General features: G+C 44.1%; 1 protein-coding gene across 1 annotated transcript in view; it reads left to right on the forward strand.

Annotated features, from left to right (window-relative positions):
• The window catches only part of LOC144818685 (dynein axonemal heavy chain 6-like), a 1,395,111-nt gene that overhangs the window by 723,939 nt on the left and 657,373 nt on the right, over nucleotides 1-13,799 (forward strand). The window contains exon 21 of the mRNA XM_078676337.1: nucleotides 10,894-11,073. Within this exon, the coding sequence (XP_078532463.1) occupies nucleotides 10,894-11,073 (180 nt within the window). The remainder of the gene's footprint in view (nucleotides 1-10,893; nucleotides 11,074-13,799) is intronic.

Raw genomic sequence — 13,799 nt, forward strand, 5'->3', positions numbered from 1 at the left:
GCAGGTGTTCATGGACAACATAGACAAAGAGTAACTGTGGGTCTATCCAATCTGCTAGCTATTCTGTGTCTGACAAAAAACTCCTAACAACTTATAACTATGTGTAATAGGGTGTGATGCAAGCACAACAAGATACTTTCAAAAAGTGAAAATACCTATCAGTTATCGTCCGGTACCGCCCTTGTCATCATCTGGGACTCCTCACACAGAGAAGAGTATATCTTGCAGCCACTTGTTGTTTTTGAAAGTGAATGCCCCAGTGTGTTGTGAGTATGTAGAAAATGAGCGTGTACTGATAGCTGAAAAGCAGTGCGTGAACAAGGTGAGTGTGGGAAAAGTGAAGATGTCTAAAATTGGAAAGCCAGGAGGAAAAGAAATTTATTAAGTACCTCTCAGACTTCCAATAGTTAAAAACCAGTGCAGGAGCATAGTAGTTTTAACAAATAGCTACTATTTAGATTGTGTAGGTCAACATGTTTCTGCAGTCTTTGGACCCAGCTAGGTATCCGCTGCTTTCATCAGGACCAGAAATCGCTACTGCTTATAAAAAAGTGGTGAAAAACAAAATACGTGTCGTAATAATATCACCTGGACCTCCTAGGTGTGTATCAGTCCTCCTGGATAGTGGTGGATGTCCAGGGTGGGAGGGTGGTAGGGTCAGACAAACAGAAAGACACAGAGAGAAAAAACAGACAGACATTGGCGTCAGACAAGTTTAGTATCAAGTACAGCCAATGGTAGGTGTTAAAAACTAATAACACCTCATGTGTCAATTAAATGTACACCTCGCGCCCATATATGCGTCAGCAAACCGCTTACCTTTTGGGTAGGAGGAAGGTACTACGCCTCACCTGGCTGCGGCTCAGGTAGGTAGAGCACCGCTCTAATAGAAGAGAACAATGTGGGAATAGTCAGTGGTAAATGATTTCAATCACTGGCTATATGTAATCGATATTGCAAAAAATGTATATATATATACACAAGTGCCCCAAATTTAGATAGAACGATTTAGACTAGTCAAAGACTCGTTTCGTACTATGATAGACCACACTGAGAAGCTATAATGCATAACAATTCAATATTGTTGTTGTGCGCACATGCTATTGCCCGAATATTGTCGGAGTCTATATTAGCAATACAGGATTACGTCTGCACCGCTCGTGTGGTCTGATTGATGCGGGAGACATCTACACAATATAGTCAATATAGTCAGTACAATGTCAGTGATTGAAATAATTTACCACTGACTATTCCCTCATTGTTCTCTTCTATTAGAGCGGTGCTCTACCTACCTGAGCCGCAGCCAGGTGAGGCATAGTACCTTCCTCCTACCAAAAAGGTAAGCGGTTTGCAGGCGCATATATAGGCTCAAGGTGTACATTTAATTGACACATGAGGTGTTATTACTTTTTAACACCTATCATTGGCTGTACTTGATACTAAACTTGTCTGACGCCAATGTCTGTCTGTTTTTTCTCTCTTTGTCTTTCTGTTTGTCTGACCCTACCACCCTCCCACCCTGGACATCCACCACTATCCAGGAGGACTGATACACACCTAGGACGTCCAGGTGATATTATTACGACACGTATTTTGTTTTTCACCACTTTTTTGTAAGCAGTAGCGATTTCTGGTCCTGATGAAAGTAGCGGATACCTAGCTGGGTCCAAAGACTGCAGAAACATGTTGACCTACACGATCTAAATAGTAGCTATTTGTTAAAATTACTATGCTCCCGCACTGGTTTTTAACTATTGGAAGTCTGAGAGGTACTTAATAAATTTCTTTTCCTCCCGGCTCTCCAGTTTTAGACATCTTCACTTTTCCCACACTCACCTTGTTCACGCACTGCTTTTCATCTATCAGTACACGCTCATTTTCTACATACTCGCAACACACTGGGGCATCCACTTTCAAAAACAACAAGTGGCTGCAAGATATACTCTTCTCCGTGTGAGGGTATACACCTGTTACAACGCAATTTTTACTCCGCACTACCACTACAACGCGACCATTACTCCGCATACCATTACAACGCATTGCGCTGGGGGGCGCTCTAGGATAGGGAATAAGTTTAATTTTCTATCCAACACCTTCCCTAGTGTCCACGGGGACTGGAGTTGGAATAGAAAATTATACTTACCACTATCCAGCACCTCTAAGCGCTATGCGTTGTAACGGTATTCGTTGTAAATACCGCGTTGTAATGGTATGCGGAGTAAAAGTATGCATTGTAACGTCATACATCCCCGTGTGAGGAGTCCCAGATGATGACAAGGGCGGTACCGGACGATAACTGATGGGTATTTTCACATTTTTAAAGTATCTTGTTGTGCTTGGATCACATCCTATTACACATAGTTATAAGTTGTTAGGAGGTTTTTGTCAGACACAGAATAGCTAGCAGATTGTATAGACCCACAGTTATTCTTTGTTTGTCTACATTGTTCTCTCAGGGGACTGTATCTGTGCCTGGTCTCTAAATATTCCCTTGGACCCTCTCTTCACTGTTTTTTTTATGTTCATGGACAACACCACCACCTTGTGGTACTGCAACAAGCAGGGCAGGGTAAGGGTCATGGACCCTTTATCAAGAGGCCTTGTATCTCTGGACATGACTGGAACAGCAGGGTATAACCTTGGTGGTTCAACACGTGGCAAGTTCTCTGAATGCCAGGGCAGACTAACTCAGCTGTTGATGCCTAGCGGATCATGAATGGCATCTCTAGCTGGATGTGGCGCAAGGTTTCTTTTAGCCTTGGGAAAAGCCTTGGTTAGATCTGTTCACCTCCAAAGAGAATGCACAATGTCAGAAGTATTGCTTGTTTGAGTTTCCAAGGCAGCTATCGCTTGGTGATACTTTTCGTTACAAGTAGAGATCAGGACTCATGCACGCCTTTCCATCCATCGTAACATCACAAAATAAAGTGATGGACGGGGTGGGTGTTGGAAAGGTCCCAACACTCCGTCCATCATTTTATTTTATGATGTTCGCCTTCTTTTCCATACCACCCCTGCCCAGAGATCTCAAGAAGATCAGGAGTGTCAGTGTCCAAGTCACTCTTGTGGCTCCGGATTAGGCGCAGAGAATTTGGTATCCTGAGCTCCTCACAATGAGCATCGATCCCCCGATCAAGCTGCTCCTTCAGGAGGATATTCTGTCGCAGCAGGGGAGGGTTGTCCATCCGAACCTGTCAACTTTCCGCATCCTTACGTGGAGATTAAGCGGCGACAGTTGATAGCTTTTAACCTTCCACCAGAAGTTTGTATATTTATTCTGGCGGTCAGGCGGCCCTCCACCAAAATGATATACGCCTGCAATTGGAAAACATTTCTAAAATATTGTACAGAATAGTGTATAGACCCTCCTTCTGATATTCTTCTCTTTATTCTTAACCCTGTCCAACAGGGCTCTGGTCTGGGCAAAACAAGGGTTATCTTTCTGCTCTGTCCCATTTCCTGCAACTGCCTGACCAACCCTATTTATCAAAGTCCCCTATTGTAAATAGGTTCCTGAAAGGGCTTGTGGATATGCTTCCCCCTACGCCCTTCATTAGGCCTCAGTGGGATCTGAACCTGGTTTTCACTTACTTCATGTGGGCTCACTTTGAGCCGCTACATAATTGTCCCTTCCAGTTGCATACCATCAAGACTGTATTTTTAGTGGTATTACCATCTGCTTGGAGGCTAAGTGAGCTACCAGCTTTATCATCCAAGCCTCCGTACCTTAAGATATTTCTGGATAAGGTGGTGCTTTGCACCCGGACCTCTTTTCTACCTAAATTGGTGACCCCATTCCATTTCGGTGAATTGGTCAAACTCCCCACCTTTTATGCTACTCCACATCACTCTAAAGAGGAGGAGCGACTTCACCACTGGACCCAGAAAAGCGTTGTTGTTCTAACTTGACCATGCAAAAGAGTTCAGGGGCACCACCAACTCTTTGTGGGCTATGTGTGAGCTAAAAAACGTCTGACAGTACAAAAGCAGTCCATTTCATGCTGGGTCATTCTCTGTATAAAGATCTACTATGCCTTGGCTAAAAAGCAGCCTACTGAGGGATTATGGGCACATTCTACCAGAGGGACGGCTGCCAGCCATGGGTGCCAGTCCTCAACATCTGTCAGGCAGCAATGTGGACTTCCCTGCACACATTTGCTAAATACTAATGCCTAGACAGTCAGTTCCACAGGGATGGGCATTTTCCCTGTTCAGTTCAGCAGGACTTTTCAGTATAGTAATTTGTTCATCTCCAGGATGGTATGGCTTGGGTATCTATTCAAGGGTAAGGAATCTGCAAGTCGAAGTCTATCAGATGAACAAGTTACTTACCTTTGGTAATGCATTTTTTAGTAGAGAACATATCTAGCTGCAGGTTCCTTACAGACCCAACAATGCGTCCCCGCTCTGCGGACATATTTATAGTGCTATGGTTGCATCCTTTTCAGGACTCCCACTAGTCAGTTCACATCATGGCTTAGTGCTTCTGGCGTGGAAAGTCGTGAAAAGTAACTAAAGTCTGCCTTCCTGGGTGGTGCCTATATAGGTGGCTGCGACTTCACATCTGGTGCCAACGATGCTGATGACGCCACACAGAACCAAACTGAGCCACCCGACGTCATGCAGGGGTACTGCTCTCACAAACGTTTCTGTATCCAGTCTGATGCCTGGGAAATTCAAAGGAATCTGCAGCTAGATATTGTCTCAACCAGATAATACGTTACTGAAGGTAAGTAACTTGTTTATTAAATCGAACATTTTCATGACCTAGATCATGATTACTATAAAATGGTCATCGCATTATATTGTCCTGTTTTTAGGTCTCGCCTACGCAGCGCGCATGCGCTGCATAGGAAAAGACCTTTTGGAATCGATTCACTTTTCGCCCTAAAAACGTGTACGCGTTGCATTGCTTTAAATTGTGACGCGTGCACGTTTAGCGATTCCCTTGAGGGAGCGAGCTTAGAGACCATATGTTTGTAATTAACTTGCAAACACAAGGTGCCCCTGGCTCGCTCCCGCAAGGGAAATGATTTGTTGATTCCCGGTCGCACTCCTCTCAATCCTCCCACTTTGTAAACCCACGGCAGTTCTTTTTTTTTTTTACAGCGTGCGTGACACTGCAATTATGTTCCCAGTCTTTTCTCCTGCTTTCCCCGTGCAATCACAGCAAGGCTACAACCCGTTAATATGCTACAATAGTATTTAAGACTGTCAGATATATTTTTTGCAGACTGTATTCAACAGTTAATTTAATAACCAGACTATGTTTTTCATTCACTTACATTGGGATGCATCACAATACACTTGCAAATCTTTGCCTTATGTTTTTTTTGTCAAATTCATGCAACCTTGAAAATCATTTTCAACCACAATTTGCAAACCTACCTCCACCTTTTTCAAGGAGAAAGATCGCTATCAGTTGGTAGCGGCAATGCACACATTTTTCACGATCCCCCATGCTTTAAGGTTTTAGTGTGCCCATGAAGACCAATGGTTGGTCTCCCAATAATGAGCATGCAAATGTGCCTGTCAATGCTTTTAATCCTGTAATATACATGACTGAAATGAGTGCAGTGCATGCATGTGACATAATCAATACGAGAGCCGATTTTTAGTGCTCTTGTAAATCCTGTCACTAATTAGAATCAGTCAGCATGGGCTCTGTAAACCGCAGTAACCCTGATAAATAATGCACAATGGGACTGTACTGTGAGGCCATGTCGCAAAGATGTATCCATATCATAGAGGTGTTATGCATTCAGCGTTTTATCCTCTGGTTATTGAATGTAGATGCTGGTGAACCGCTGCAAATATGCAATTACAATACAGTACAGCGCCTCGTGCTCAAGTGTATGAAAAATACACTATAAAAAGCTTTTATTACACAAAGATATGCCAAATAGAGCAAAGAGGTGCGTTATGTGATGCAGTCTGTTTTAAAAAGGTTTTTTATTCTATTTGGCAGATGCTTGTTTAATACTATTACAGTTTACAGTTCAGTTTTACTCAAGTTGTGATCCAGAGCATTGGGTTATTTTGATTACTGTGAGGGCTGAGCACTCTGCCTGCGTAGTAAGCACCTATTAATCAATGCTTACACTTGCCTGGAGATGGGATAAGGATAGATATTTTCTAGTCAGGAGTATTTCTTCTCCAATTGCACATCAGCTCTCTGGAAGTGTGAGAGCAGTTTTATGTGCTTCACTCTCGACATCTTTGGTATGGTAATTTCACCAAACTATCTCGTATTTAGACTTCAATGATATGTGTAGAGAAGCCGCCCTCTCCCTTAAATATTGTGCTCTGCAACCATCTTATCCGGCATTAAAAAAGAGGCAGTCACAAAGCAAGATCACTTGAGTATCAGAGATTTCATGAAAAGATACCATGACGTATTTTTAATTTGAGTTAAAAACAGTGCTAGTTGTTTTCCTTATCTTAGGATAATACATAGAAGAGGGATACAACCTTTTACAAATGCTGTCTTTACCACGGAGTGCCTTTATCAGGCAGTGCCTTTACCACACAAGTACGTGTTCATGCTTTTACAACGCCTAACTTTACTGTGCATGGTAAGTATTGGTAAGGTAAGTAGTTATAGTTAGGACTTAGTTTCTATAGGAAAAGTGTTTTTTTGGTTTACTTATAACCTTTGCATCATTTAACGAATCTTCACAAAAATTTCCCCCAAAGTGCCCTCCTGTGTCTAGTTGTGCACAGAGATTTTTGGGGTCATTAATCAAGCAGGGCAGAGAAAAAGGGGGGTAGAACAAAGTGTGTTTCCAATGTTAAAACCCGTTTACCGCGGCGATAGTTTCGCCGCATTGCGGGTGTTCCATTATGTGGGAGGGCTCGCGTCGGCCAACGGACGTGCGCAGGATTACCAAGGTAGTGCTCACGAAGGCCGTTGGCCGACGGCAGCAAGGAAAGAGTTTATTCCCATAGAGATTTAAGGGCCAGATGTATATAGCTTTTTAGGTCTTGCCTATGCCACGCGCATGCGCTTCATAGGAAAAAGACCTTTTGGAATCAATTCACTTTTCGCTCTAAAAACGTGCACGTGTTGCATTGCTTTCAATGGCAATGCATGCACGTTTGGCGATTCCCCTGCGGGAGCGAGCTGTGAAACCATATGTTCGCCCGCATTACTGCCGCCACCCCAGCCGGACCGGAGGCTGGAGGCCGCGGAGGAGAGCCAGGAGCAGGAGAACTACCGCTCCCACCATTCATTTCAGCAACCTATGCAGTGCCGCACCGTCATCACCGCGCCAGGAGGCGCTAAAGGGGGGCCAGGGCTCCCGCAGCGCGGGACGCCCTCTAAGCTGAACTCACCCCTGCCCACAGTGTTGCTATCACCCCAGCCTGTGTGGGGATTATTGAAGAGAGTTACCACCTTTGCCCTCATTACCGCCGCCACCCCAGCCGGACCGAAGGCCGCGGAGGAGAGCCAAGAGCGTGAGAACTATGGCTCCCACCGTCCCTCGCGGCATTGTACGCAGCGCCGCACCGTCATCACCGCACCAGGAGGCGCTAAAGGGGGGCCAGGGCTCCCGCAGCGCGGGATGCCCTCTAAGCTGAACTCACCCCTGCCTACAGCGTTGCCATCACCCCAGCCTGTGTGGGGATTATTGAAGAGAGTCACCACCTTTTCCCGCATTACCGCCGCCACCCCAGCCGGACCGGAGGCCAGAGGCCACGGAGGAGAGCCAGGAGCGGGAGAACTACCGCTCCCACGTCCCTTGCGGCATTCTACGCACTGTCATCACCGCGCCAGGAGGCGCTAGAGGGGGCCCAGGGCTCCTGCAGTGCGGGACGCACCCGAGCGAGTCTGGGCCGCACCTGGGCCGCGCCCGGTCCATCTGCACCCGTCAGAGGCTGGTGGAGGCTGGGCCACCCCCCTTGGCAGTTCCTACTAGCACCAGCAGGGTGAAGAAAAGAGCGGGTAAGCCTTTTATTACCCCTTGCATCCCCACAGACTTGGAGACATAGACTCTGAGGCAGTGACCATCTGGCCCCAATACAGTGCTGTGGGATTGAGATGGTGTAAGGCAATTATAGCACTGTTCCACTTATGCGCCTTGAGACCCTTGCGGGTGAGTAGTACGCTCTATAAATGTTTGATTTGATTTTTAATTTGAGAGGGGCCCCAGTGGATAACTAGGTGGGGCACCTGACAATTCACGCGGACCCCATGCCAGTGATCTTTTGGCTCTGTGCGCCACTGGCACTGAGGCACAGTGTAGAGACAGAGCACAGGGTGATAGTATCCAGATCCTGTCCTGGAACCTGGCTGGACTCAAGAACAAACTACCCTGTCCAGGCTGGGGGCGCTTTGTAGATAACCATAGTATCTGCATAGTTCAAGAGACATGGGCCAGGGAAGAATATCAGAGAGTAGGCTTCGCTTCTTTTAACATTCTGGCTACCACAAAGGGGAGGGGGAGACCGTCAGGCGGTTCAACCATCTGGGTGGGTACACACCTTGGCGTTAAAGCCGAGCAGATTCCATCTTCTACCAATGATGACCAATGTGTTCTGCTAACACTCTCCTCAAAGGTAAAAATAGCTCTAATTATTGTCTACTCCAGACCTGTGAATAACAGACAGGAATCGGGTGCCATAGACTAGCTGGGATATTTTATATCAACTCTGGACCCAGCAGTTCTGTTGATCATAGGAGGCGATTTTAATTGCCAATTCGAGCATCTTATTGATCCATCCCTAGGTGTGCCCACTGAGGAGGACCAGCATTGGTCAATACCCGACCCACAGATTGCACCGATTAAAGCCTGGACACCACTAGTTATGCAAATCAACTCGCTCACTCTGGCCCTCTCATTGAGGGCTTGCAATGTGAGGACCAAATCTGATAGACCGGGCCAGCTCACGTTCAATAAAGAGGGGTGGGCCTCCTTGCTTGACTACATTCTGGTCGAGACTAGAACCTGGGATAGGGTCCTCGACTTTTATGTCCACCAGAGGCAGGATAGTGACCATAATGCCCTGGTAATGACTCTGAAAGTAGGGAGTATGGGCATGTCCAATCCCCCACCAGTGCCTACTAGAGAGCTTAATGCACTAACGTTATCTAATAATAGGCGGAGTTAGATGGAGTCACATCCAGCAATCCCTGCCTAAATTAGCCAACATATATCAGTTAGCACTACCACCGCTAACTGAAATGTGGGAGGTAGGATGAGGTGAGTTTCAAACAGGGTGACAGGACAGGCCCCTAATAATTCATAAGCAGTTAACGGCAAAATTGTTTGATGCATTCTATCCGGTGATAAATCCAAGGGAAAATAAGCACTCCAAATGTCCCAGGTTTAATGCAAGTTGTCGCAAAGCCAAACAGGACCTTTTAAACGCTGTGAAGGCAAAGGATAGGCCAGCAATCAAACAGCTTAGGGCGAGGTACAAGTGGATCACCCGAGCGGAGTAGTTACCCTCTGTGACGTCGTCCATGACCTCGTCGGCGTAGAGAGCTACAAAACATTTCCGTATGGCTGCTGCGCAGGGGATATTAACAAGGTGAGGAATCCAAAAGCAGATACTATATCCACCAGAAAAAGCGTTACCAATGGTAAGTAACGTGTTCTTTTGGAAATTTGCAAATATCTACTGTTTCTAAACTCTATATTTTGTTCCAATTTCAGAAATAGACAGGTGTCTTTCATACCGATTTTTCAATGTATATATTTTACCATATTAGTTTGCTATATTCCCAGTAAAAAATAAAAAACCATTGCAAGACACTGCTCAGTTATTGGCTCTGGGTTCGTCGGGTTCTTGATGAACCTAAAAGTCCTATATATCCCCACGACCAGAAAGATACAGCAGATGTAACGGTATATTGCTTTCAAACAGCAGTCATATTTAGAAGAAGTTACAGGTGAAAACGTTGACACAAATGGCTGTTTTTTTCAACAAATCTTCAATTTTTCCTATATTCAACTGTTAGTTTCTAATGAGAAACCTTGAAGGATCTACACCAATGACCCCTTGCTGAATTTAGAATTGTGTCTACTTTTTTAAAATGTATAGCTTTCTAGGATCCTTTATTGCTTTCATAACCTTTTCTACCTTTAACTGGAAGGAGGTTGAAAGCACCAAAAATAGCAAAAATAGGCTGTCCCAGAAAAATAACAAACTGTGTAAAAAATGTTGGTTTTCTGACAAAAGTCTGCTTGTCCCTGAAAGCTGCGAAAATGGTGATTTCAGCCCCACAACACCTTGTTGATACAATTTGCAGGGAAAAAACTAGACGCTTTCAACTGTTGCCTTTTTTTCCAATTTTTCAAAAAAAAAAAAAAACCTAATTTCTGGGTCCCCTCCAGGGGAATCCACAAACCCTCAGTACCTTTGGACTCCCCATGATATTGGAAGAAAAGGACGCAAATTTGGCGTGGATACCTTATGTGGTCAATAATTTCCAGGGGCCTAAGCGCAATCTACCCCAAATTTCCAAAAAAAGGCTTAGCACGGGGTGGGGGGGGGGGCCTAGCAGCGAAGGGGTTAACGGCTACTTTAGCATTGTTGATAACACAACACTCTGGTGAACTGAAATGTCAGCCAAAGAAGTTGACATTAAATAGGGATTTTGGTAAATGTATAGCTTCCCAAGTTTTAAAAGTGAAATGTTTCTTGTGGCTCTCTGCAAGAAGCAAATATACGTAGTTTGCAAACTTCACAATTTATCAGGTTATGTACGCTTTTTCTAATGTGCCTTTTCTGAAGAAGGAAAAATACAGTTGTGGTAATGCACGTAGATTATCGGTGGATTGAAAGTGCTGAAAATAGTAAGGGGTAGGTCGACACTCATCTCACAAGTAGCCACACAGCCAGAGTTCGCTTGACCAACTTCTGTCTCTTACAATATGTCTCCCATAGATCACCTCGGGTGCAATAAAAACAAGGTTGCAAGAGGCCGAAGCCACTGAAGAGAAAATAAATGCTGCCCGAGAGAAATATCGCCTGGTGGCTACTCAAGGATCTGTCATATACTATGTCATCGCCAGTCTTTCAGAAATAGATCCGATGTATCAATACTCCCTGAAGTACTTTAAACAGGTTTGTGTTTTTTTATTTTACTTGTTTTGCAGCTACTTTGGTTTGTATGGACATATGAAGTTTATCCACATCGTTCAGATATTGCTCGGGCAATATAAACATAATTTCTTTAGGAAGAGTTTTTGACTAATAAAGGACTGAAATACGAAAGGGTGAGCAGGTGAGTCATACATGCAAAAGAGCTTTTCATTCCGTGAACATTACATTTCAACGTTTGTACTGGTTTATTTCCTATTAGTGATTGTGGACATGATCATTCATTGTATTGGTGCTACTTTAGCATAGTTGTGATTTATCCACTGCGAACAGCGTGAAATCTGCAGTAATAAACCCACTTAAGTGGTTTGACGTGGGTGTTCCGAGGAGTGGTTTACTTGGAAATGTGTACAGTTCTGGACATTCTCGAAATTCTCTCTGAACCCTTTCTGGCTGAAATGGTTGGAGATGATCTCCCTTTTCGGAACAGAAAACATATCTCACCCAGATGTACTCGTGTTGTAGGGGAAGGGCTTTCTACGCAGGGAAAATGTTTTCACAGCAGAGGAAAAAAGCAATGGCAATGTCTATAGGTCCCGCATTTGCGAGAGTTAGAGCGAGACCTATTGGCATTGGAAATTACATAGTGCCTAGCAAGTTGCGAGTTTTTTGCGACTTGCAATTTGCGAGGTGCTCTTTTGGAGACACATAGCGATTCCCAATGGGGTCGTATATAGAGAGGCTCATGAATATTAATGAGCCTCTTGCAATTGGTTACCCCATTGGGAATGGAAGGCCCTCCCAAGTATAGTGGCCTGCTGGGCTAAGCAGACCACCATGTCTGGGACTGCTTTTAAATAAACCAGTTTTTTTTAAAATGCAGGAAAACGGGATGCATTTAAAAAAGAAAAAATGAAACTTTTTTGTTTCATTTTTTTAGGGGCAGGTAGTAGTCCCTGGGACCACTGCCTCCCCTTAAAAATATTTTTCCATGCATTTGCAAAGGGAAAGAGGTCCCCTTTTGCGAGTACATTATCACCCTCTCGAAGAGGGTGGTAATTTGCGAGTGTTTTGCGCCCGCAATTGCAGACGCAAAGCATAGATGGGCTTGCGCACGCTATTAGGAAGGGAAAGCCCCCTTCTTAAGAGCAAGTCACAAAACCTACTTAGAGAGTCACAAATAAATTGTGACTTGCTAAACAGGCTTTGTACATGGCCCATGCTGTTTCTGCATGCACAAACGGGTTCGCAAACCCGTTTGCGCATGCAAAAACAGTTGTACATCTGGCCCAATATCTTTTATCCATGTGTTATGGAGTGCTGTGGAGTGGATGTATGTGATGTGGAGTGGAATTATGTGGGTTGGATTGGAATTGTTAGTTGTGGAATTGAGTGGCGTATAATTGTGTGGCGTGAAGTGGATGTGTGTAGTGGAATTATATGGCATGGTGTGCAGTGGAATCAAGTGGATAGTAATTATGTGGTTTTGAGTGTATTGCAGTTATATGGAGTGGGACTGTGTGTCACGGAGTGTTAATATGTGAAATTGTATTTTGAGTTGTGTAGTGGTATGTTGTGGAGTTCCCATGAGGCACAGGGTCAAGACTACTTTGCATATAGCCAGGTCTGAACTGGGGTGGCATGGTGAGCAAAAGAATGATGGATTTAACTCAGATCTCTTGACTGGGGGTGAATGTTTTGATTTGTTCTGCATTCCGTCCATCAATAGTGTGTTGATTGGAATTATATGGCATGATGTGGCGTGTATTTAAGTGGATTGTTGCTATGTAGCATCAAATGAACTTAAAAGCTACGTTGCTTTTCAGATACCAGCAAAGCAGTTGTAAAAATGCGAAAACATAAATAAGAATGACGACTGCCTTGCATCTCATTGAAACGCACATAATTAATTCAATAAAAAATTACCTTTTTGTGCATTTATATTGCACCCGAAGCGTGTGTAGGACAATGTTAGGGACTCTGTTTGCGAAACAGATCAGGGGAACTCACGATGGGTGAGAGCAGATATGAAAGGGGTACTGCTGAGAGGAGTTTAGTTTGGACCTTGGAGCTGCATGTGTGCAAAGAAAGCAAACATTTGTTAACGTTTATTTGCGCACAACCGCGAAATCAAACAAAAAAAATAATTTTACATTCCAGAAAACGTAATAAAACTATGCTGTAATTCCAATATAAACAGACACACAGAAAAGGCTGCTTCTAAAAATAGATTTATAAAAGGCAGTAAGGCAAACTCAAAAGAAAATAAACATTTTGAAAACACAACCTCAAAAGAAGAAACAAGCAAAGAAACACGAGCGATCGTATTAATCCTTTGCAAACACAAAAAAACAAAAAAGAAGTTCCAGTAAGACATGGTAGAATGGTAACCAGCTCAAGGAAATTGTACTTGGTCGCTGCTCTCCAGGAAGGACGTGGAGGGTAAACACTAAAGGAGGCGTGCCTAATGATTGCTTTAAACACAAATGCAAGATTACGAGAGTGACTGAGGAACTAGCTTGTTTTAAGAAACATTGACCTTTTCTGAGAAAATCTCTCAAAGATATTTGTTTTGAAACTGGTATAGCGCCAACCTAGCTGAGGAGGAATGAAGCATTCTATACAGCAATAGGGTGAGGCTATATTGATTACATTTTTGTTACCTGCAGACATTCTGGTAGCTGCTTTAGAAATCCTTGAATCTGGCACCCTTCTTGGCGTACATGACAGCAGCCACTGACAATCCCATG

This window comes from Lissotriton helveticus, chromosome 2_1, assembly GCF_964261635.1.
Source record: "Lissotriton helveticus chromosome 2_1, aLisHel1.1, whole genome shotgun sequence".
Lineage (NCBI taxonomy): Eukaryota > Metazoa > Chordata > Amphibia > Caudata > Salamandridae > Lissotriton > Lissotriton helveticus.